We start from the raw sequence: 26827 nt of genomic DNA on the forward strand, positions 1-26827 counted from the left end.
GAGTCCTTTAAACGTTCTGAATCCAAGCCCTTTGTCAATTTTAAGTGTCATAATTATCTTCTCTCAGTTTGTGGCTTGCCTTTTCATGGTACCTTTTGGTGACTAAAAATTCTAATGTATTCAAATGTATTACCTTTTTCCTTTATGTCCTTTACAAAAAATTCCCTTTATGTATTTCCAATTCCCTTTATGTCCTTTTAAAAAAATGAAGATGTTCTACTGCATACCTTCTAAAAGTTTAGTGTTTTGGCCTTCACATTTAAATCTACAATTCACGTATATGAAATCGTCATGTGTATACTTTAAATATCTTACCATTTTATTTATCAATTATACCTTACTGAAGCTGAAAAAAAAAACTACAGTTCACCTAGAACTGATTTTTGTGAAGTAAGAGCTAATTCTTTCAATTTCTCCATATGAACATCCAACTGTCCCAGTGTCACCTCTGTCATAAATCAAGTGTCCATATATGTATGGATTTGTTCCTGGGATCTTCTTTCTCCTTTCCCTAAATATATTCTTCTCTTCAATACTGCTTATTTAAGTTAAGGGTATCATCACTCATTAATCACCCAAACAGGAAATCTGGAGACAATCAGTTCTAATCCCTGCTGATTTGATCTCATAAATTTTCCCATATTCATATATTTTCTCCATTTCTAATACTTCCTTACATCTTGACAATGGCCAGGGCCTCTTAAATGGTCTTCTAAATGCCAGCATATCTTTACTTTTGTACTCCCAAGCACCCTGGACATACATTTAGTACAGCCTTTAACAAATTAGGTGAAACTTGACTGCCCCCTGTGGACACAGCTCTCCTTGCAGCTCTCTCAAGTTAATGACTGCTTTCACACACCCCTTTGTATACCACTGGGCCTAAATATGGGGTAGGTATCTTGCTAGTTCCTCATGTTTTCTTCCAGGCACTCTCCAGCCCTACTTTTCTCTCCTAAAATCAAGACTAATATATTGACTGGCCCATACCAGTGTCTAAAAGGCAGTTCAAACTTAATATATTTAAGGGTTCCAAGGATCAGAGGTCCTGGAATCAAATGATTGGTTTTCGGGGGATAAGGTTTCTAGATGGCACAAGGTAGAAAGACTGGGTTAGTACTTGGAGAGCAGGAAGAATGAAACTAAAGTTATAGAGACAGGGTCTAAAGTATAGGTATAGGGCATATGTGACCAAGGAAGTACAGAGGAGAAGCTCACTGGAAGACAGGAGTTCAAAGAACTGAAAGTCCTAAGAACTGAAAAGATCCTCAACATAAGTGTACTGAAACTATCAAGAGTAACAGAGGAGTTAGAACTGAAGAGTAATAGTGAGTCAAGAACTAAGATATTTACAGCTGCAATGATGGGTAGTGAGTGATATAATTTAATGGCATAAGATTCAAAGTTTTAGGGCATTAGGAAGAAGAGAGGGAGAATAATGAAAAGACAAGGCCCAATGGTAGGAGGTCATGGGAGCAGTAAGAGCTAACACTTCAGAGGGCTGCAGACAGTCAGTGTTCTAACCCTTCCCTTTTCCCCAGGATTTCATTAGAACAAGATTGATGGACTATGAATTCCAGAAGGTACATTGGAAGAGTTTCAAGAGTCAGAGAGGGATGAGAAAAAGGGTCAGAGCAGGGAATGTTCAGAGATGTATAGCAGCTAGGATTATAGGAGACAGAAGGGGCAAATACCTGGGGGTTCCTGTGGTGACTGACAGGGATAAGGGATAACGAAATTAGCCCTAGTGGATTCAAGACTGATAAGAGGTGAGGAGGCTGCAAGTGTTAGGGAGTAAAGAGGAGTGGATTACTGGGGATTGCTCTTGACCCTGGATGACAGGGGCTGAAGGCTTAAGGAAGACACACTTTTAGTCTCATTACACTAGTTTAAAATCAGATGATATGTAACAAACATCATATAAACATGCATGCCCACTGACCTGTTAATCTTATTCTGAAAATATGACTCAGCAAGTTCACGCCTACATATAATTTTTAGACAGTCTTTATACATATATACAAAAAGAACATAAGGAAGGATGTTTGTTGCAACACTGACCATAACAGTGAAAAATTGAAAACAATCTAAATGTCTGTGCTAGTTACCAATTTAATACCTCTCAACTCCAAATTCATCCTTTAATACCTGCTCTGCCACAGAGGAGAGAATTCCTTTAGGTACTTCCTTTATAGTGAGCATAATATTAAACTTTCCCAGTAGAGGGTGCTGGAGGGACACTGTAGAAGGAAGAGGGTCTGGGTGCAGTCCCAGCAACTGCGCCTTCAGTCAGTAGTGTGGCTCAGTAGTGTGGCAGCGAGGACAGGCAGGGGTGCTCTGACCTAGTCACATGCTCGCAACCTGGCATCGCTGACCTGACCTGGTGATCACCTTTCCACAGCCCTCCCTGCAAGGACACTGTATGCCCCAGGCATGCCCACACTAGTGCCCTGACTCCCTCTGTTTGCCTGGTCCACTCCCTGCACCCCAGGGTTTGTCTTCCATGTTGTTTCTGAGGGATATAATATGCACTATGCCTCCCACTCTCTGTGCAGGCCTGGATACTGGCTGCCATGCTAGTGCTCCGGAGGGCTGCTTTGCTGATTGTTCAGCGGCTATGGACCAGCTCTGGCCTTCTTTTATTGTCATAGTTTATAATTCTATTCAACTTCACCTGTTTAAATCACTGTGTGGTTTCTGTCTCCTGATTAGGATCAGACTAATATAATGTCCATCAGTAAAAAAAATTAATATGTAATTTTTGTATGGTTATATAATGGAATACTCTATAGGCAATAAAAATAAATGAACTAACTTCCCATGTATGGTCTGGCACATTAGGGGTTTAGAGGTTGCTGCTTCATCTTAACAAGTAAAAAGCTGAACAAATCAGACAAACAAACAACTCTTCTCTTCTGTCAGAGAAGTGAAGTCCCAGGGCAAACTACTGCCCCTAAAATGAGAGAGAGAGACAGGCAGAGTATCACAACTGAACACAGCAGAAACCCCTGTTGGTTCCTCCCCGGGAACCAGTGCCAAAGCAGGAAAACCTGAACTGTAATTGATGAGTTGCTAGAGGCTCAGTGTGCACAACTTTGAGAGTTAAAAACTCCCAAGGGATGCAGTCACAGAGGGGTCCCCACACTATTTTGAGTTTTACCTACAAGAGTCCTACCAGGTTCTCACAGTGAAGATCTGAGAAAAATCTCCTCAAGGCTCCAGCAGGGGAAGGGGTAAAGGAACCATTTCAAAATAGGCCAGAGCATTCTGTTCTTCTTACCAAGGTCTGTTCACAGGAGAAACTATTTTTACCAGAGGTAACTATTTTTACCTGAGGTTTGGTCAGAGCCTAACCTACCTGGGAGAGGGGTAATACCTAACTCCAGCACCCTCCAGCCATATCCTATCTAAGGTTGGGAGAGAACTAAGAAGCACTGGTGAAGTTCACAGTTCAAGGGCACAGGCTCACCAAAAGACTGAGGACTACAGAACACTTCCCCTCTCCCGACACCTTACTATTACATTACTAAAGGCCTATTTATAGTGATTCCTTTTATTCCTTTTACATCAGGTTTGCTTTTCAACCAAAAATTACAAGGCACTCTAAAAGGCAAAAAACACAGTCTGAAGAGACTGAACAAGCATCAGAACCAGAGTCAGATATGATAGGAATGTGGGAATTATCAGAACAAGAATTTTTTAAAAACTATGATTAATATGCTAAGGGCTTTTTAAAAATAAATTAATAAATAAATAAATTTATTTGTTTTTGGCTGCATTGGGTCTTCATTGCTACGTGCAGGCTTTCTCTAGTTGTGGCGAGCACAGGCTGCTCTTCATTGTGGTGAGTGGGGGCTACCCTTTGTTGCGGTGCATATGCTGCTTCTCATTGCGGTGGCTTCTCTTGTTGCAAAGCATGGGCTCTAGGTGTGCGGGCTTCAGTAGCTGTGGCACGCGGGCTCAGTAGTTGTGGCTCGTGGGCTCTAGAGCTCAAGCTCAGTAGTTGTGGCGCACAGGCTTAGTTGCTCCACGGCATGTGGGATCTTTCCAGACAAGGGATCAAACTCATGTTCCCTGCATTGGCAGGCGGATTCTCAACCACTGTGCCACCAGGGAAGTCCTTATGCTAAGGGCTTTAATGGAAAAAGTAGACAACAAGAAGGACAGATGGATAATATAATCAGAGAGATGGAAATTCTAAGAAAGAATCAGAAATGCTAGATGTCAAAAACACTGTAACAGAATTAAGAATGCCTTTGAAAGGCTCATTAGTGGAACTGACACAGTTGAGAAAAGAATCTCTGACCCTGAGGATATGATACTAGAAACTTCCAATACTAAAAAGCAAAGAGAAAAAAAAAGAGAGAGAGAGACTGAAATTAATAGAACGGAATATCCAAGAACTGTGGGACAACTACAAAAAGTGTAAGACTTGTGTAATGGAAATACCAGAGAAGAAACAGAAGAAATATTTGAAACAATAATGACTGAGAGTTTCCCCAAATTAATGTCAGACACCAAACCACAGATCCAGGAAACTCAGAGAACACAAAGCAGGATTAAATGCCAAAAAAACTACACCTAGGCACATCATATTCAAACTTCGGAAAAATCAAAGATAATGAAAATATCTTGAAAGCAGCCAGAGGGTAAAAACATCTTACCTATAGAGGAGCAAAAGATAAGAATTATATCCTTCTTCTCAGACACCATGCAAACAAGAGAGTTGATAGGGAAAAAACACTCTACCAACCTAAAATTCTGTGCCCTGCAGTACTATCCTTCAAAAGTGAAGGAGAGGGCTTCCTTGTGGCACAGTGGTGGAGAGTCCACCTGCCGATGCAGGGGACACGGGTTCGTGCCCCAGTCCGGGAGGATCCCACATGCCACAGAGTGACTGGGCCCGTGAGCCATGGCCGCTGGGCCTGCGCGTCTGGAGCCTGTGCTCTGCAACGGGAGAGGCCACAGCAGTGAGAGGCCCGTGTACCGCAAAAAAAAAAAAAAAGTGAAGGAGAAACTAAGACTTTCTCTCAGACAACCAAAAATTGAGAGAATTTGTTGCCAGCAGACCTGCCTTACAAGGAATGTTGAAAGTTCTAAGGGAATTCCCTGAGGGTCCAGTGGTTAGGACTTGGTACTTTGCTGTGGCCTGGGTTCAATCCCTGGTCAGGGAACTAAGCAAGCTGCAGGGCATGGCCAAAAAAAAGTTCTAAGAGAAGTAAAATGATATAGGTCAGAAACTTAGATCTATATAAAGGAATAGCATTAGAGAAGGAGTTAAAAAAAAAAAAAGACATAGAGAAGGAGTAAGTGAAGGTAAAATTGAGAATTTGATCGTTTATATTCTTCATTGATTTAACAGATAACAGTTTGTTCAAAATAATAATAGCAAAAATGTATTCAATTATGTATTCTTATGTATTTATATGCTTATGGATAAGTAAAATGAATGCCTTCAGTGATACAAAGGATTGGGGGGAGGAATTAGGATTATTTTGTTATTATAAGGAATTTACACCACCTGTGAAGCAGTATAATGTTTTTTAAAGTGGATTTGGATCAGTTGTAAATGTATATTGCAAACTCTAAAACAAACACACACACACAAAAAGGAAAGGAAAATACAGCTGATATGCTAACAAGGAGAGAGTATGGAATCATCTAAAATGCTCCATTAAGACCACAAAAGAGTAGAAGACAAAAATAGGAACAAAGACCACAGGCAACCAATGGAAAACAGTACCAAATATGGTAGATACTAATCTAACTATATAAATAATCACCTTAAATATCTATGGTCTAAATTAAAAGATAGAGATTGTCACATAGATTTAAAACAAAAACAAAAACAATACCCAACTAAGTGTAGTTTACAAGGAAGTCATTTAAAATATAAAGATACATGTAAATTAAAAGCACGTGGATAGAAAAAGAGATATCATCCTAACACTAATCAAAAGAATGTGGAAGTAGGTACATAACACTAATCAAAAGAATGTGGAAGTAGGTACATTAATTTCAGACAGCAGACTTCAGAGGAATAAAAGTTATTGAGATAAAGAGGGGCATCATATAATGATAGAGGGGTCAGTATTCCAAGACATCATAATAATCCTTAATGTGTATGTGCCTGACAACAGAGCTTCAAAATACATTAGGCAAAAAACTTTTAGAGCTGCAAGGAGAAATAGATGAATCCACAACTATAGTTGGAAACTTCAACATTCCTCTATCCAAAACTGAAAAATACAGCAGGTAGAAAATCAGTAAGGAGAGAGATGAAGTCTATGGCATCATCAATCAACTAAATATAATTGACATCTATAGACTACTTCATCCAATAACAGTGGAATACACATTCTTCTCAATCTCACATGGAACTTTCAACAGTACAGACCACATTCTGGGCCATAAGACACACCTTAACAAATTTAAGAGAAAAGAATTCATATGCCTGCTTTCAGATCACAATGGAATTGAATTAGTAATCAGTAATCAGGGTTTTTTGGGAAAACCCCAAAATACTTGGAGATTAAACAACACAGTTCAAAATAACATATGGGTCAAAGAAGAAATCTCAACAGAAATTTTAAAATATTTTTAACTAAATGAAAATGAAAATGTAACTTATCAAAATTTGTGGAATGGGCAATATAGGGGTGGGGGAGTGGGAGTGGGAGATATAAACTACTGGGTATAAGACAGGCTACAAGGGGGACTTCCCTGGCAGTCCAGTGGTTAAGACTCTGTGCTTCCGCTGCAGGGAGCACAGGTTCGATCCCTGGTTGGGAAACTAAGATCCTGCATAGCCAAAAAAAAAAAAAAAAAAGATAGGCTACAAGGATGTATTGTACAACATGGGAATATAGACAATATTTTATAGTAACTATAAATGGAGTGTAACCTTTAAAAATTGAATATTAATTAATTAAGGAAGATCTAAGATTAATCATCTAAGCCTTCACCTTAAGAAACCAGAAAAGGAGCAAATTAAATCTAACATAAGCAGATGAAAAGAAATAACCAATAGTAGAGCAGAAATCAATAAAATTGAAAACAGGAAATCAACAGAGAAAATCAACAAAACCAAAAGCTGGTTCTTTGAAAAGATCAACAAAATGGACATGCCTCTAGCCAGGCTAACTAAGGGGAAAAAAAGAGAGAAGACACAAGTCACTACCATCAAAACAGATGCTATATCACTACAGATTCCATGGGCATTAAAAGGATAATAAAGGAATATTATGAACAACTCAATGACCACAAATTTGATACCCAGGTTAAATACATAAATTATTTTAAGACAAAATCTGCCAAATCTCACATAAGAAGAAACAGACAATCTGAATAGGCTTGTATCTATTAAAGAAATTTAATCAATAATGAATAATCTTCCAAAACAGAAAGCACCAGGCCCAGATAGGTTCGCTTGTGAATTCTACCAAACATTCAAAAAGAAATTATACCAGCTCTCCAGAATCTCTTCCAGAAGACAGAAGTGGAGGGAACACTTCCTAACTTATTCTATGAGGCCATTGTCCTAACACCAAAACCAGGCAAAGACATTATAAGAAAAGAAAACTACAGACCAGTATCTCTCATGAACATGGATACAAAATCCTTAACAAAATATCAGCAAATCCAATCCAACAATGCATAAAAGGAAGGAATTATACACCATAACTAAGTAGGATTTAGTCCCAGGTATGCAAGGCTGGTTCAACATCTGAAAATCAATTAATGTAATCCATCATATCAACAGCTAAAGAAGCAAAATCAAATGATCTTATCAACAGATGCAGAAAAAGCATTTGACAAAATCCAAAACACATTAAAGAAAAAAAAACTTTCAGTAAATTAGGAATAGAAGGGAAGTTCCTCAATCTGATAAAGAACATCTACAAAAAAACTACAGTTAACATCATATTTAATGGTGAGAAACTTCAAGCTCTCCTGCCAAAATCAGGAAAATGGAATGTTTCCCATTACCATTGTTTTCCAACATCATACTGGAAGTTCCAGCTAATGCAACAAGATAAGAAAAGAAATTAAAAGGTACACAGATTGGGAAGGAAGGAGGTATAAACTGTCTTTGTTTGCAGATGACATGATGGCCTATGTAGAAAATCTGAAAAAAAAAAATCAACAAAACTCCTCCGAAACTCTTAAGTGATTATATCAAAGTTGCAGGATTCAAGGTTAATGTACAGAAGTCAACACTTTATACCGTCAATGAACAAGTGGAATTTGAAATTTAAAACATTACCAATCACATTAGCACCCCAAAAATGAAATACTTAGGTATAAATCTAACAAATTATATATGTACAAGATCTACATGAGGAAAACTTCAAAACTGATGAAAGGTATCAAAGAAGAACTACATAAATGGAGAGAGATTCCATGTTCATGGATAGGAAGACTCAATACTGTCAAGATGTCAGTTCTTCCCACTCGATCTATAGATTCGACGCAATCCCAAATCAAAATCTCAACAAATTATTCTGTGGATGGACAAACTGATTCTAAAGTTCATATGCAGAGGCAAAAGATCCAGAATAGCCAACTCAATACTGAAGAAGAAAACGGAGTTGTAAGACTGTTATTACCCAACTCAAGACTTACTATAAAGCTACAGTAATCAAAACTGTGTGGTATTAGAGAAAGAACAAATAAATTAATGGAACAGAACAGAAACAGAATAGAGAGCCAGAAACAGACCCACATCAGTTAAATATACTTAACTGATGTTTGACAAAGGAGCAAAAGTAATACAATAGAAAAAAGACAATCCTTCCAACAAATAGTGCTACAACGACTGTATAGCCACACGCAAAAAAAGAATAGATACAGACCTTCATAAAAATTATCTCAAAATGGACCACAGACCTAATCATGAAACACAAAACTATAAAACTCCTAGAATAGGGCTTCCCTGGCGGCGCAGTGGTTGAGAGTCTGCCTGCCAATGCAGGGGACACGGGTTCGAGCCCTGGTATGGGAAGATCCCACATGCCACAGAGCACCTAGGCCCGTGAGCCACAACTACTGAGCCTGTGCGTCTGGAGCTTGTGCTCCGCAACAAGAGAGGCCACAGCAGTGAGAGGCCCGCACACCACGATGAAGAGTGGCCGCTGCTTGCCACAACTAGAGAAAGCCCTCCACAGAAATGAAGACCCAACACAGCCATAAATAAATAAATAAATAAATTTATATATATAAAAAAACTCCTAGAATATAACATAGGACTAAACCTTGATGACCTTCGGCAGGACAATGACATTTCAGATGCAATACTAGATGCACAATCCATGAAAGAAATAACTGATAAGTTGGTCTACATTAAAATGAAAAACTTCTGCTCTGCAAAAGAGAATGAGAAAACAAGCCACAGGCTAGGGGAAATACTTGCAAGAGACATCTGATAAAGGACTGTTATCCAAAAATACACAAAAAACCACTTAAAACTCAACAATAAGAAAACAAACAACCTGATTAAAAAACAAGCAAAAGATCTGGACACTTCATTAACGAAGATATACAGATTGGAAGTAAGCATATAGAAAGATGTTCAATACCATATGTCACTAGGGATATGCAAATGGAAACAATAAGATACCACTGCAAAACTATTAGAATGGCCAAATTATAAAACACTGACAACACCAAAAGTTGGAAAGTATGTGGAGCAACAGAAACTCTCACTTGTTGCTGGTGGGAATGCCAAAATAGTTCAGCCATTTTGGAAGACAATTTGGCATTTTCTTATAAAACTACCCTTAACCATACAATCCAGTAATCACCCTCCTTGGTATTTAATCAAATGAATTGAAAATTTATGTCCACATAAAAACCTGCACACAGATGTTTATAGTAGCTTTATTCATAACTGCCAAAACTTGGAAGTCACCAAGATGTGCTTCAGTAGGTCAGTGAGTAAGTAAACTGGTATATCCAGACAATGGAATATTATTCAGCACTAAAAAGAAATGAGCTATCAAGCCATGATAAGACATGGAGGAAAGTTAAATGTATATTACTAAGTGAAATAAGCCAATCTGAAAAGGCTACAAACTGTATGATTCTAACTATATGACATTTTGGAAAAGGCAAAACTACAGAGACAGTGAAAAGACTAGTGGATGTCAGGGGTTGGGGGAGGGACTGATGAATAGACAGGACATAGGGGATTTTTAGGGCAGTAAAACTACTCTGTATGATACTACAATGATAGATACATGTCATAATACATTTGTCAAAACCCATATAATGGGGCTTCCCTGGTGGCGCAGTGGTTGGGAGTCCGCCTGCCGATGCAGGGAACGCGGGTTCGTGCCCCGGTCCGGGAAGATCCCACATGCCGCGGAGCGGCTGGGCCCATGAGCCATGGCCGCTGGGCCTGCACGTCCGGAGCCTGTGCTCCGCAGCGGGGAGAGGCCACGGCAGTGAGAGGTCCGTGTACCGCAAAAAAAAAAAACAAAAAACAAAAAACAAACCATATAATGTACACCAAGAGTGAATCCTAATGTAAACTATGGGTTCTGGCTAATAATGATGTGTCAATGTAGATTCATCAGTTGTAACAAATGTGCCATTCTGGTGCTGGATACTGATAGTGGGGAGGTTGTACATGTGTGGGGACAGGTAAATGGGAACTCTGTACTCTCTGCTCAATTTTGCCATGAATCTAAAACGGCTCTAAAAAAGTTTATTAATTAAAAGAAAAAAACAATAAACTAGGAAGGTTCCATTTCCAGAATGGCTAAGTAAGTGCCTACTGAATTGACCTTACTGTAGTTATAATCTAATTATATATAGTAAACATTTAATATTGAACTGAACTGTATGGAATAAATGAACCTACTTTCAAGTCAACAGGCCCCATATTATTCAACATATTCCAGACTTTAAAGTGAAAATAAAGAGTCTTAGAATACCCTGTGGACCCAAATATCAGGATGTATAAGATTTTAGAATTAATCTGATATGAAGTTTGATCTGTATGGAACAATTAACGCTGCCTTTCTGAACATCTGGTTAAGTATAGAGTCTACAGCCATGAATTGGGCTTTTAAATCAATTCTTCCTCCCTGTTTCTGAGGACTGCCTAGAGTTTCTGCATTAATTTAAGGAGAGATGATGATGATGATAGCTAACATTTATGGAGTACTAAGCATGTTATACGTATTAACACAAGGCTAGAGTCCACAGACACAGGCAGGCTGAAAAAGCCAGATGATGTTCTCAATCAAAGCCCCTTGAGTAGGGAAGCTTTAGTCCTAAACTCTGTCAGGAATCTAAATAGCATCTCAGAGAGAAGCTGCAAGTAGTAATTACTACCTAGCACTCACATTACAGTTGAGAAACTATGTTCAAGGTCTAGACATGCTAAATTAATTTCTATATGATAAAAAGGCCAAGTCAGATATATGCTGAGTTTTTTCAAAGTTCATGACTAGAATTCACTATCTGAGCTAACACCTAACCCAGTCAATTCTGAGGGAAAGTACCTAAGCACAACGAGAGCTTTGCTTTAAAAGCCAAGGGCAGCAGTGGCTTCCTATGGGTCCAAGCCTGCTCTATTTCCATTATCTCCAGGTCTGGAACTTCCACTGTAAACAGAATAGCAGTGAACAGTGTTGCAGAGCAACAACTCCTTCAACAAAGCTGAGTTCCCTGGTCTGGCTCCCCTGGGATTTAAGAATACATGTCTAGACCAAAATACAGGACTAACCTAAATGAGGTCTTCTGCCTCATAATTTTTATATATTCCTTAGTCAGAGGCAAGTACATCAGTCCTTACACTGCCTGGAAGAGCCCATAATTCAGATGGAGCAAAGTCTGAATGCATGAGATCACTGATTTCACACATTGGAATTGAAGCAAATGTCAACATGAAACCAACAGTCCTCTCACTTTTGCTGATGCCTGTTGTAACAGAGGGAAAGTTGTTAGGAGTCCCATAAGGCAGAAAACCATCTCTGTGAGCCCTAATTCTTGGGCATGATAGACAAAATGTTAATGGAGCCCTCATCACATGGCCCCAGATGACTGGAGCCATAATACACTCTCAACACACCAGAACAGAGGTGGTAGACCCAGGATATGTACAAGACCAAAAGGACAGTTGACAGGTCAAGGCAAGAAATAACTAAGAGTCAAAAACAGACTGAACACATTCTCCCATGGAAAGCATGCCCATGAGCTCTGTATGCTTCAGTCAGCCACATGAAGTGACAACGTAGTACGTTGAACCTCACAAAGTGAGTAGGAAAGAAATTGGGCATCTGTGACCACTCTTTTATCCCACCTTTCTTAATCTTTAAGTACTCACCTGTGTGGCCATGGAGTGGTGAGTGTGGCCGTGGTAGTGTAGGTGAGGTGCTAGAGGTCACAATCAAACTCTTGCGGTTACTTGTCCGACAACTGCAATGAAAACACAAATGTCAGTTATAACAGGGTTGCATCATGGGCCCAGAGAACCTGAATGGCTATCGAGGAAAAAAAGAGTGATATCATTCCATGAGCTGAGCAGTATAATACTTTAAACTGAACTGGCTCAGCAATTACTGTTTGCACAGTGAGATTTCATAATTCACTGTGTTCCATCTTGGAATAACTTTTGTCACTGTCTTGACTTTTATCTTGTATTGCCACTGCACTTTTCCAATGTGTAAGTTTTGCTTCCTAAGCAAATACCCAAGGAGCTCCTTAAACGTAACAACCATGTCTTAAATGGTATCTAATGAAGAATGACCATTGCAAATTTGATTCAGAAAACAAAAAACATGAGCCATAAATATTCTCATATCTCATAAAAATTAATGTTCTTGACATAAAAATAAAACTATTAACTTAATCTATAAAACTTATCTTTTAAAAACTGCTTAATTAATGGATTAAGTAATATTCTCATTTCACTATAAATTTCAGAACAGGCCTGTGTTCCTTCTACAAAGTTGGCTTTCCTTTACATGTTAATGGCTGAGGCTTTTTCTTGAGGCTGGAGAAAGCCAAGTCATGATGAAAAGCCATTTCATGCTGTACCTTCTATTGAAAAGTGTGTATAAATTTATTTGAAAGTCAGCCCATCTTTCTTTCTAAAAATATTTATTTATTTATTTATTTGGCTGCATCAGGTCTTAGTTGTGGCATGTGGGATCTAGCTCCCTGACCACGGACTGAACCTGGACCCCCTGAATTGGGAGTGCAGTCTTAGCCACTGGACCACCAGGGAAGTCCCCAGTCCCTCTTTTAAAGGCATTAAAGAAGCCTGTCATTTATATTCATCCAAACAAATATTTACTGAACACCTACTATACACCAGGCACCGTTCTAGGTGCTAGGGAAGTAGTAGGGAACAAGAGGAATTATCTGTCCTCAAACTGGAGTGAAAAGTGCTATGAAGAAAGAGAGAGAGAATGTTCAAGAAATAGCAAAGAAGTCAAGTAGGTAGCAGGAAGGGAGAATGACAGGAAAAGAAGTAGGTTATAGAAACTATGGGTATAGGCCACAGTCAGACTCTGTAGGGCTGGTAGACTACTGCAAAGAACCACTGTAAATGTGATAAGGAACCACTGGAAGGACTGTGATCAATCTCAAGAGATTATGATTAGAAATGATAAGCAACTTTCCCTAAGATACCATGAGGACTAATCTAATCATGTCTCACACCCCCTCCTTACCCCCGTTACCATCAAATGCCCAAGACTTCCATCTCTAATTTGACAGTCTCTACTCCTTGATCTTTTTTTTTTTTTTTTTGCGGTACGCGGGCCTCTCACTGTTGTGGCCTCTCCCGTTGTGGAGCACAGGCTCCGGACATGCAGGCTCAGCGGCCATGGCTCACGGGCCCAGCCGCTCCGCCGCTTGTGGGATCCTCCCGGACGGGGGCACGAACCCGTTGTCCCCTGCATTGGCAGGGGGACTCTCAACCACTGCGCCACCAGGGAAGCCCTACTCCTTGATCTTTAAAAAAAGCTTACCCTCTGCCTCCCTGAACTCAGTCTGTCATCAGCAAACTCTATATCCTTAACTTCTTTTCTCAACATTCAGTTTAAATTCTAGCTCTAACTGAAACCTTGCTATCCCCCAGGACACCACAGTCCTGGTGAAATCCCAATCCTTTAAAACCCAACTTTCCATCTATTTTGCAACTGCACTCGGGCAGCTAAAGGTGAATGAAGAAAAATCCAAAGTCATGCTGGCTGGTGTTTCTTTATGTTTATGATGATAAATATCAAGTGGGTCCATACTACATCTACCTAGGCAACATGCTCTCTCTCCAAGACAACTAATTCAGAAATTCTCCCCAAACCTCTAGCACTCCTTCCCCAAATCCTACCCTCATCTGCTGACTGCTTTTTATTCAACTAGGGGTAAAAACAATCAACACAAAAAGAAGTACTACATATTTCTGCTACAAAAATCCATTAGCCTGGGACTTCCCTGGTGGCGCAATGGTTAAGAATCTGCCTGCCAGTGCAGGGGACACAGGTTTGATCCCTGGCCCAAGAAGATCCCACAGGCCGTGGAGCGACTAAGCCGGTGCGTCACAACTACTGAACCTGCGCTCTAGAGCCCACAAGCCACAACTACTGAAGTTCGCGCGCCTAGAGCCCGTGCTCCACAACAAGAGAAGCCACCACAATGAGAAGCCCGCACACTGCAATGAAGAGTAGCCCCCACTCGCCGCAACTAGAGAAAGCCTGTGCGCAGCAAAGAAGACCCAACACAGCCAAAAAATATAAAAGTAGCCATTAAAAATCTACTATCCTAAATCTGTGTCCATATACTGTACTTTCCCATCTGTAACAGCAGAAGGAAAGACAATGTTCCTATCAAAGTCAACTCCCCCAACACCCCATTCAAGAAGTCTGTACCTGCACTGTCCTCCTTCTATGCCATGAATTTCTATTTCCTACTGGATCACTCTCATCATCATAAAAATATGCTGTCATTTCTCATATCTCAAGAAAATAAGAAAAAAACTTTCATAGACCTCTCCCAACTTGCCTGTTTCTTTGCTCCCCTGTTTGGGAAAAATCCCATGCAGGGATTCTGTATTTGTCATCTTCATACCCTCATTTCCTATTCTCTCTTTAAGCCACTCTAGACTATACAATCATCCTCATCTTTCTTGCCTGTTACCAAGGTCACCACTGACAACAGGCAATTCTCAGTCCTTGTCTTATGTAACCTCTTAACATCATTCGACAGTTATAACTCCCTCTTCTAAAAAACAAATTGGGATATAATTTATATTCAATTATTCAATTAAGTGTTCTGTTCAATGAACCTTGAACAACTGTATACATTCATATAACACATCCAAAACAAAAGTCAGAATAATTCTATTACCCCAGAAAGTCCCCATGTGCCCCTTCCAGTCAATCCCCCAACTACTTTCTTCTATCACCATAAATTAATTTGTTTTGCTGGATTTCCTATAAGTAGAATTATACACTATGTATTTTTTTGTGTTTGACTGCTTTTGTTCAACCTAACATCTGTGTAACTTTCCTTGAGATACTTCTTTATTTAACTTCTAGGACATGAGGCTTTCCTGGTCTCCCTCCTAGCTCACTAGCTGCTCACTTTTCATTTCCCTTTGCTAGTTCCTTCTCTTCCTGACCTCTAAACCATTTAGTACTCGGGGGCTCAAATGTGGAATATCTTTTCTTCTTTCCCTGCACTCACTCCCTAAATGATTTTTTCCTGTATTATAACTTTAAATCTATGATGTTGATGATACCCAGCTTTTTATTGCTAACTCTGTGCTCTTACCTCTGAGTGTGAGACTCATATCTAAATACCTACTTGACATCTTTAACTGGATGTCTAAAAGGCATCTCAAATTTAACAACAGAGTTTGTGAATTTTCCTCTAAAACCTGCTAACTCCTCCCTATCTATTTCATTACATGGCGCCACCATTCATTCAGATGCTCAGGCAAGTCCTTCAGGCAGAAGGAACGTGATACTAGATGGAAATCTGGATCCACATAAAGAAAAGCAACAAAAATGGTAAATGTGTGGGTAAATATAAATCACTTGTTTTTATTTTTATTTTTTATTATTTATTTATTTATTTATTTATTTTTGCTGTACACGGGCCTCTCGCTGTTGTGGCCTCTCCCGTTGCGGACGGAGCACAGGCTCCAGACGTGCAGACTCAGCGGCCATGGCTCACGGGCCCAGCCGCTCCGCGGCATGTGGGATCCTCCCGGACCTGGGCACGAACCCATGTCCCCTGCATCGGCAAGCGGACTCCCAACCACTGCGCCACCAGGGAAGCCCACTTGTTTTTATTTTTAAAATCTCTTCTTGGGACTTCCCTGGTGGTCCAGTGGTTAAGACTGTGTTTCCACTGCAAGGGGCACGGGTTCAATTCCTGGTCAGGAAACTAAGATCCTGCAAGTTGTGCGGCGCAGCCAAAAAAAAAAATCTCTTCTTGAATTTTAAAGGAGATATAATAATTTACTGTGGGGTTTACAACATATGTAGATATACAATGTAGGTCAGCCACAGCAGCAAGGCTGGAAGGGAAGAATGGATGTACACTATTGTGAGGCTCTTACATTAAGTATGAAGCAGTATAATACGACTTGAAGATAAACTAAAAGTTAAAATTTTATATTATAAACACTAATGCAACCACTACAAAAGAAAAACAAACAAAAAAAGGAAATAAAATGGTCTCATAAAAAATATTCAGTCTAGAAGAAGGCAGAAAAAGAAGTAAGAACAAGTACAGTTGGCCCACACAGAAAACAGATAGCAAGAGAACAGATTTTAACCCAAGTACACTAATAATCACATAAAATGTACATGTTCTAAATACATATTTAATTAAGACAAAGACTGTCAGATTGGATAAAACAGCAGGACCCAACTATATGCTGTTTATTACTTGCAACAGCCAAAAAACTAGAAATCACCTCAAATGTCTACTAATAGATGAAGGATAAACAAATCATAATGTATCCATACAATGGACTACTACTCATCAATAAAAAGGAATGAACTGTTGATTCACACAATAAGTGAATCTCAAAATAATTATGCTAAAACCAAGAAGCTAGACATAAAAGAGTAAATACTGAACAATTCCATTTATATAAAATTCAAGAAAACACTAACTAATCTAGAGTGAAAGACAAAAGAAGTGGTTCTTGACCAGAGGCAGGGGAGGTATTATATATAACAAGGCATAAGGAAATTTGGGAGAGCTGTAGATATGTTTATTGTCTTGACTGTACTAATGGTTTCAGAGATGCATACATGTGTCAAGAACCATCAAATTGTACATTTTAAACATGTACAGTCTATTATATTTCAATCATACTTCAATAAAGCTATAAAATTTTTTCAATATAAATAATATCAAAGTCACTCTTATGCTTAAAATTCTCCCTGTCTCACTGAGAGTAAAAGTCAATGTTCTTACAATGGCTGACAAGCTTTACGCGGTCTGGATCTCCATTACCTCTTTCCCTCCTACTCACTCTACTCCAGTCACATGGGCCTCTGCACTGTTCTTAGAATATACCAAGCATGCCACTGCCTCAGGGCCTTTACAAAGGAAGCTTCCTTTGCCTGTTTCCCTCATGGCTTCCTCCCTCACCTCTTTCAGGTCTTTGCTCAAGTACAATTTCCTGAATGGATTTTCCTTTGACCATTCTACTTAAAATGGTAACACCTGCCCTCCCAAATACTCTTTTCCTTCTTTCCTGATATATTTTCCTCAATAGCACTTAGTGTTATCTAACATACTATGGATTTTGCATTCATTCTGTTTGTTGTCTCTCCTCCCATTAGAATCTTAAGCTCTATGAGATCAGGGACTTGCACAATCTTTGCTTACTGCTGTATTTCTCAGTGCCTAGAATTCAGCCTGGCACATGGCAGACTCAATAAATATTTGTTAAATGGATGAATGGATGAGTATAATTTGTTACAAGAATTATAATAAAAGAGGATACTTGCACACGTGGCACCTGTAAGGTGTATCAAACCACTATGTCTAAACTCCTTTTGTATAAAAACTAAGATCTCTTAAAACTGCAGGACAGGACTTCCCTGGTGGTGCAGTGGTTAAGAATCCGCCTACCAGTGCAGGGGACACGGGTTCGAGCCCTGGTCCGGGAAGATCCCACGTGTCACTGAGCAACTAAGCCCGTGCGCCACAACTACTGAGCCTGTGCTCTAGAGCCCGCAAGCCACAACTACTGAGCCTGCATGCCACAACTACAGAAGCCCTCACGCCTAGAGCCCATGCTCCGCAACAAGAGAAGCCACCGCAATGAGAAGCCCACGCACCGCAACCAAGAGTAGCCCCCACTCACTGCAACTAGGGAAAGCCCGCGTGCAGCAACGAAGACCCAAGGCAGCCAAAAATAAATAAATTAATTAATTTTTTAAAAAAGAAAACAGAAAGATCAATAGTCTGTAATAACCTATATGGGAAAAGAATCTGAAAAAGAATGTATACATGTATATGTATAACTGAATCACTGTGCTTAAAAAAAAAACTGCAGGGACAGATAATTGATTCTAATTTCATTTGTCATGATCTTATTAAAATTTAAATTAAATACAAAACAGTAAAGATCATATTTCCAGGCCACATGCCTTTGTATGAAGGTACATATAATCTCACTTGGCAAATCTGCAACAGCTGCCAGGGGAAAAAAAGGTCAGATACCCTGGTACAGATGCCATGACTCAGCTGAGATCCAAGACAAAGAACTGCCTAATTTTTCCATTTCAGCAGGCACTGGCCACTGCCCCCAGGATCCTAGAAGATAAAGGGCAGGTCTTCATTTTTTCATTTCAGAAGATTAAAGTACCAGATGTTTACAGCGTCAGCCACACTCACTCTCAGCTGATGGAAGGTAACCTGGAAGCTCCCTGAGCTGATGTTCTGCTAACCACTGCAAGGACTGGGTTAAACTAGACTGCTGCCCACCACCATGCCAGTCACTTGGTCACTCAGAGCAAGGCCTGGCATTTCATCTTCCCACTTGCTTTACCATGGTCACCCCTCCATGGGTAGTGGGAGCAAGGACTAAATCACCTGTGCAATCTCTGTGAAACTGCTGAATTGTGGCCATATTTGAAGAGTTCCCAGCCTTCAAAAATCCCTTCCCCCAGCAACTAGCAGGTACTCAAATTTGAACCCCTGCAGGAGCTGCCGTAAATTTATTTAGGAAGTCTGTTTCCCAGTCTGAAGGAATATAGAATATGGGGTAGGATGCATGGTTGCAGACCCCTCAGGGTCTCTAATCTCCAATCTGTCAATTCCAGAAGTCCAGCTGCTCCTAGGAATCCAAGCACTCGGTAATGAATTGACTTGCACTTGGCTATTCCTTTCAGAATTCAGAATGAGGAAAAGACCACTTTTGTTTCATTAAGTGTGATCAATACAATAGACAAGAATATGGGTCCATTTTAAGGTCAAGCACTTCCAGGTGTTATTTCAGAATAACAACCAGGATGATGTCCCTGTAAAGACTGAGATGCTAGAGTGGGAGAAAATGCATGTTCTCTCAGTAAATAAAAGGTGCTGCTTGGAGATAAATCCATTATTTGTCTTTTACCTGGGTTATTTCAACAGCCTCCTCACTAGTCTCTCTGGTTTGCTCCTGTCTCCTATTGCCAGTCTGTTCTCAACACAAGTAGCCACAGTGATCCTTTTAAGGCATAAATCAGATGATTTTACTCATTTGCCCCAAACCTTGCAAAGGCTGCTAATTTCACATAGAGACACCAAGCTACCTGGACCACTGCACTAACTGTTCCCTCCACTTGGAATGCCCTTCCCCACCTATACAATGGCAAATATCCTATACCTCCTTCAGTGTCACCTTCCACGTCTTCCTATGTAACACTGTGACCTGCCCCTGAGAATCCCCCTTAGTCAGCTCTCTTTGGATTAATAAAGTATTTTTTAACTTCTACTCCATTGGTTTGGAAATTATATACTGTTGTGTTTTTTTAAAACAGTTATTGTTATTAAGCTTTTAATAGGCATTCTTGTCTTAACAAGAGCCTAAGTCTTAGGTCTAAGGTTAGCTAGCATCTCAACCCTTGCTTCTAAACAAAATTAGATCTTGGGACTTCTTTAGTGGCGCAGTGGTTAAGAATCTGCATGCCAATACAGGAGACATAGGTTCGATCCCTTGTCCGGGAAGATCCCACATGCTGCGGAGCAACTAAGCCCGTGCGCCACAACTACTGAGCCTTCGCTCTAGAGCCCACGTGCCACAACTACTGAGCCTGCGTGCTACAACTACTGAAGCCCATGAGCCTAGAGCCTGTGCTCTGCAACAAGAGAAGCCACCACAATGAGAAGCTAGCGCACCACAAGGAAGAGTAGTCCCCACTCGCTGCAACTAGAGAAAGCCCGCGCACAGCAACAAAGATCCAACACAGCCAAAAATAAATAAATAAAATAAATAAATTTTTAAAAAATTAGATCTTAACTCCAATTCTCCCCACCCCTTCCAACTTACATGTAATGTGGTCCAGTGGTTCAGGTCTATCTTGCTTTTATAATGCCAAATTAGTAATTCTTATTGTTTCATACAATAATTGCTTGCTTTGATTTACTCATACTTTCCAATTTCTTTGCTCAGCATTCCCTCTTGGATCTCACAACTTTTGTCTTTCTTTCTTCTTTTCTAAGTGATTATTTCACTGAGAATCTGATATTGATAAACCTTCTCAATTTCACTGTTTGTCTGAAAATGGCTTTATTTTTCTCAGTGACTTCCAACGATAATTACACAGGTACAGAATTCTACAACCTCTTGTTGGGAGTAACTTTTTTCTCAATATCTTAAAGATATTATTCCACTGTCTTATGGCTCCTGTTATTGCTATTGAGAAGCTTGCTCTTAGGATTGTTGTTCTTTTGTAGTTAATTTTTCTTTTCTCTCTCACTGCTTTGTTTTTTTAAACCATAATTTTTTAGATATATTCACATACCATAGAATTCAACCTTTTAAACTGCATAATTTAATGGTTTTTAATACACTCACAAGGCTGTGCAACCGCCACTGCTAATTCCAGAACATTTTCATTATCCCCCAAAGAACCCCTGTACCCATAAAGCGGTCACTCTCCATCCCCATCTTTGCTACCCCCTTTCCCAGGCAACCACCAAAGTACTTTCTGTCTCTACGGATTCCACCTATTCTGGATATTTCAAATAAATGGAATCATATATCATGTGGCCTTGAGTCTGGCTTTTTTCGCTTAGCATGTGTTCAAGATTCATCCACGTTGAAGTATTTGTCAGTATTTCATTTCTTTTTATGGCTGAATAATATTCTATTGTGTGAAGAATATACAACATTTTATTTATCCATTCATAAACTGATGGACAGTTTGGGTTGTTTCTGCTCTTCAGATACTTCAAATGATGTTGCTATGAATATTTGTGTATTTGTGTGTACATTATGTTTTCAATTTTCTTAGGTAAACTTCCTTGCTCAACTCATTCATTAGAGCTCTTTTAGCTTTTGTGGATTCTTGAGGGTTCTCTAGTTCCTTTGAAGACCTCTGTTTTTTAGTTCTGAAATTTTACTGCAATGTACCTAGATGGACATTTATTTTTACCTATTGTGCTCCATGATGTTATTTTGGTTTCTAATCAATTCTGGAAGGTCTCAATCATTATTTCTATGAATACTGCCTTTCCCCCATTTCTCTATACTCTGTTGGATCTTATTATTGTATCCTCCATATTTCTTAGTTCTCATTCATATTTTACATCTTTCCATCTCTGTGTTGCACTTTAGATAAAATTTTACTAGCTTTGTCCACAGCTCTACTATATAACCTGACTACTGAGTTTTCAAATTCAATGTTACAATGTATTTAATTCCTTGAATTCTAATTGTCATTTTTTTCAAAATATGCCTAATCTTTTAAAATTAAATGTCTTTTGTTCTCACATTTTTGTCTCCAGTTTTATTTTTATTCACTTTACATATAACTTATTTTACAGTTTTCATTCATAATGCTACTTTCTAAAGTTCTTAGGGGTCTAATCTTACTGTTTCTTTTTCCTTTTATTTTCACGTGTGGTGGACTGCTTCCTTGTATGGTCTATGGTTTTGTACTGTAAACTCACCTTTATTTAGTGTGGCTTTATGGGAATCTTGTGCTACCTGATTTGAAGCTATGTCTTTAAAATTTTTTTGAATTTGTTTCTGACATATTTGTCAGAATTATTTATAGCCCAGAATCAGCTCTTAAGACCATACATATGGTATAAACTCCAGGCCTCAAATTCAGTTGAATAAGGGTCTATAGTTTAAAATTCTCAAGGAGACTTTTTTTTTTTTTTTTTTTTTTGCGATACGCGGGCCTCTCACTGTTGTGGCCTCTCCCGTTGTGGAGCACAGGCTCCGGACGCGCAGGCTCAGCGGCCATGGCTCACGGGCCCAGCCGCTCCGTGGCATGTGGGATCCTCCCAGACCGGGGCACGAACCCGTGTCCCCTGCATCGGCAGGCGGACTCTCAACAATTGCACCATCAGGGAAGCCCAAGGAGACTTTTTAAAATTTCTTATTAAGAGCCTACTTAAAACCTAGATGAGATTAAAGAACTTCCTTTCATCTCTCCATTTCAGTGGGCAAACTGTTTTCCTAGTACATTCCTACACTGAGGGTAAAGTCCTTTGAGTGTCCTAATTATATGTGGGGTCTCAATTCTACCTTAACTTAGGGTCTCCCTACCCTAAACAAGCCCAAGGCCTCATCCTTTTTCCCCTAACGGATATCAAGACTAATACAATATACCTCCTCCCTGGCCCTCTTTCTTGGAAGTTCCAACACTGATTCCCACTGTTGAGGCATTGTTTTCTCTCTTAGATTTAGGTCACTTGGGATTTTCCTCACATTCTACTCAATTTAGCTATGCTTTTGAAACAATAATTATAATAGCTAGCATTTATTAAGTGCTAACTGGGCACTGTTTAAAGCACTGCATGTAGTATCTCACACCCTATGAAGTAGGTACTACTATAATCCACTTTATACAGACAAGGAACCTGAAACACAGAAAGGCTAAGTAGCTTGCCCTAGGTCACAATAACGCACCAATAATTTTTGAAAGCCTAATGTAACTTATTTTCTCTTTGCCCTAGGACTTTCTTAATGTGGGTCTCCATCCTTAAAGATGATTGATTCAGAAGGCACATATCCAGAAAAACAAGGGCATTTTGCATAATTTGACTAACTTCAGTGGAGAGAAAATGGATGGACAGATAGGTTATTAAGAACTACCCTTGGGCCTCCCTGGTGGCGCAGTGGTTGAGAGTCCGCCTGCCGATGCAGGGGATACGGGTTCGTGCCCCGGTCTGGGAGGATCCCATATGCCGCGGAGCGGCTGGGCCCGTGAGCCATGGCCGCTGGGCCTGCGCGTCCGGAGCCTGTGCTCCGCAACGGGAGAGGCCACAACAGTGAGAGGCCCACATACCGCAAAAAAAAAAAAAAAAAAAAAAAAAAAGAACTACCCTAGGCGGGCATCTAATGTACAGCATGGTGGCTATGATTGGCAATACTGTATCATATACTTGAAAGCTGCTGTGAGAGTAGAGCTTTAATTTTCTCACCACAATAACAACAACAAAATGAAAATTATGTGAGGTGAAGGATGTGTTAACTAACTATATTGTGGTAAACATTTCACAATATATATGTGTATCAAATCATCACATTGTACAGCTTAAACTTACACAATATTAATGTCAATTATACCTCAATGAGGCTGGGAAAAAAGGAAGAAAAAAAAAACTACCTTAGTGATTGGAACAGAACTTTGACAGAGCCACAAATACTGGAGAGGAGACCGGCTATGGCAGAGACTCAGCAAAGACTATGCTCTCACCAAATTCTTTAGTCATGACCATCTTGGCTACCATTGTCAAGATCAACAAGGTACAGCAAAGAACTCTCTTGATCCAGACAAAATACAAAGAGGTACAGATTATCTCTACACTGGCCAATCCTGAATCCTTTCACTGTGCTGTAGAAGAAAAGACCAGCAACAATGTAAAGGAAGCATGATTCAGCTCCTGGCAGAATATAAGAGCCAGACCTAAAAGTCTCAGCTACATAGTCCTGCAGTGAAAGGACTTTAACTTACAGTGAAAAGAAATAAATTTACATCTAAAGCTCAAAAGCCAATGCCCAAGGTACCACCAATGGATTAAACAGACCCATAATGCTTGGAATGAATCAAGTTTTAAAGTAAAAAACATGAGGAAAGTGGGTAACTGGCTAAATGTAAGCCAGTGCAATCTCCTCCCCCAGAATCATGTGACATAGTGGGAAGCTTCCCTAACAGGGCAGCAGCAACATGTCCCCAACCCCAGTCTCAAGATGAAAAAAGAGTTGTGCTCACCACCTAGAAAACTAGATAGTTCTGTCATTGCTGACTGTAGTTGATGTTCACATTCCCAGAGTTCTAACTGAATAAACGTGGCAGAGAAATGTAAAAGCCCTAGAGTGGGCAATGCTTCAGAATTTGTGTATTCTAAGCGTGTCTATATTTCCAGTGCCCAGGACAGTGGCTGATACACAGTTATTATTGTTTGGATAACTAATGAATGGGAGAGAATGGTCCTGTAATGCATTCTTAAAGCAGTGCATTTCTTGGTGATAAAAGGAAAGTGGCCAATGAGACTAGAGATTTTTTCTTTGAATGGAGTACACTTCCACTACAAATATGGGCCTTGGTAAAATGAAGTAGTCTAAGGCTATCCCTAATTACACAGTGTCTGGGAAGTTGTGGTATATTTGGTTTGTCTTTACTAGTTCCCATGGCTTCCGGATTTCTTTGGAAGTTCCAATTTATAAGCCCACTCCCAGGTTACATTTACAGACCAGTTTCTCTGAGAGACAATAGTTAAAGGGAAACACAAAATATCTTGTAAGCATTCCACATGTTTGTCCAATATCCAGGTTAAACCCTGAATTGGTAACAACCCTTCTTTTCTGTCTCCTTCCTCAGTAAATAGCCCAGCTGCCTGGCCTGTGCCCCAGTTTCCATAATAGAGAAGATTAGAACACTTCTAATCTATACAGGATAGCCTCTGTATCCATGGCTGTTTCTATGAGGCAGCTATGGATACAGAGGCTACTTTTAGAACTAAGCCCCCACTTTCAGTAGTCAAACACTATATCCCAGTCATTTTTAGTGATAGTTAATTTCAATGTTCTAGGCCAGGCACTGGAAGGACTAAAATATATGAAAAAATATATATATATATATATGAATGTAATCAATCCTTGGCCTTCAGAGGCCCACAGCTGAAGAAACTTAGATATGTGAGGGAAGAGAGCTCAGGCAATATATACGGAACATAGGTGCCTTTTAAGAATCTGGGTGTTGGGACCAGAGGGCAGACAGCAGAAGCAAGAAGAACTACAATCCTGCAGGCTGTGGAACAAAAACCACATTCACAGAAAGACAGACAAAATGAAAAGGCAGAGGACCATGTACCAGATGAAGGAACAAGATAAAACCCCAGAAAAACAACTAAATGAAGTGGAAATAGGCAACTTTCCAGAAAAAGAATTCATAATAATGATAGTGAAGATGATCCAGGACCTCGGAAAAAGAATGGAGGCAAAGATCGAGAAGATGCAAGAAATGTTTAACAAGGACCTAGAAGAATTAAAGAACAAACAGAGATGAACGATACAATAACTGAAATGAAAACTACACTAGAAGGAATCAATAGCAGAACAACTGAGGCAGAAGAACGGATAAGTGACCTGGAAGACAGAACGGTGGAATTCACTGCCATGGAACAGAATAAAGAAAAAAGAATGAAATGAAATGAAGACAGCCCAAGAGACCTCTGGGACAACATTAAATGCACCAACAACATTCACATTATAGGGGTGCCAGAAGGAGAAGAGAGAGAGAAAGACCCGAGAAAATATTTGAAGAGATTATAGTTGAAAACTTCCCTAACACAGGAAAGGAAACAGCCATCCAAGTCCAGTAAGCACAGAGTCCCAGGCAGGATAAACCCAAGGAGAAACACACTGAGACACACAGTAATCAAACTGACAAAAACTAAAGACAAAGAAAAATTATTAAAAGCAACAAGGGAAAAATGACAAATAACATACAAGGGAACTCCCATAAGGTTAACAGCTGATTTCTCAGCAGAAACTCTACAAGCCAGAAGGGAGTGGCACAATATATTTAAAGTGATGAAAGGGAAGAAACTACAACCAAGATTACTCTACCTGGTAAGGATCCCACTCAGATTCGACGGAGAAATCAAAAACTTTACAGACAAGCAAAAGCTAAGAGAATTCAGCACCACCAAACCAGCTCTACAACAAATGCTAAAGGAACTCCTCTAAGTGGGAAACACAAGAGAAGAAAAGGACCTACAAAAACAAACCCAAAACAATTAAGAAAATGGTAATAGGAACATACATATCGATAATTACCTTAAATGTGAATGGATTAAATGCTCCAACCAAAAGACACAGGCTTGCTGAATGGATACAAAAACAAGACCCATATATATGCTGTCTACAAGAGATCCACTTCAGACCTAGGGACAAATACAGACTGAAAGTGAGGGAAGGGAAAAAGATATTCCATGCAAATGGAACTCAAAAGAAAGCTGGAGTAGCAATAATCATATCAGATAAAATAGACTTTAAAATAAAGAATGTTTTAAGAGACAAGGAAGGACACTACATAATGATCAAGGGATCAATCCAAGAGGAAGATATAAAAATTATAAGTATATATGCACCCAACACAGGAGCACCTCAATACATAAG

General features: G+C 39.6%; 1 protein-coding gene across 7 annotated transcripts in view; it reads right to left on the reverse strand.

The window, feature by feature from the left end:
• MAST2 (microtubule associated serine/threonine kinase 2) overlaps positions 1 to 26827 on the reverse strand; it is a gene marked incomplete at its 5' end in the record, with an annotated part of 199737 nt that overhangs the window by 44266 nt on the left and 128644 nt on the right. For all 7 annotated transcript variants that reach the window (XM_081226012.1, XM_081226011.1, XM_081226013.1 and 4 more), the window contains one exon: positions 12335 to 12426. In XM_081226012.1, the coding sequence (XP_081082138.1) occupies positions 12335 to 12426 (92 nt within the window). The remainder of the gene's footprint in view (positions 1 to 12334; positions 12427 to 26827) is intronic.

This window comes from Mesoplodon bidens, assembly GCF_964165515.1.
Source record: "Mesoplodon bidens genome assembly, chromosome: 2".
NCBI lineage: Eukaryota > Metazoa > Chordata > Mammalia > Artiodactyla > Ziphiidae > Mesoplodon > Mesoplodon bidens.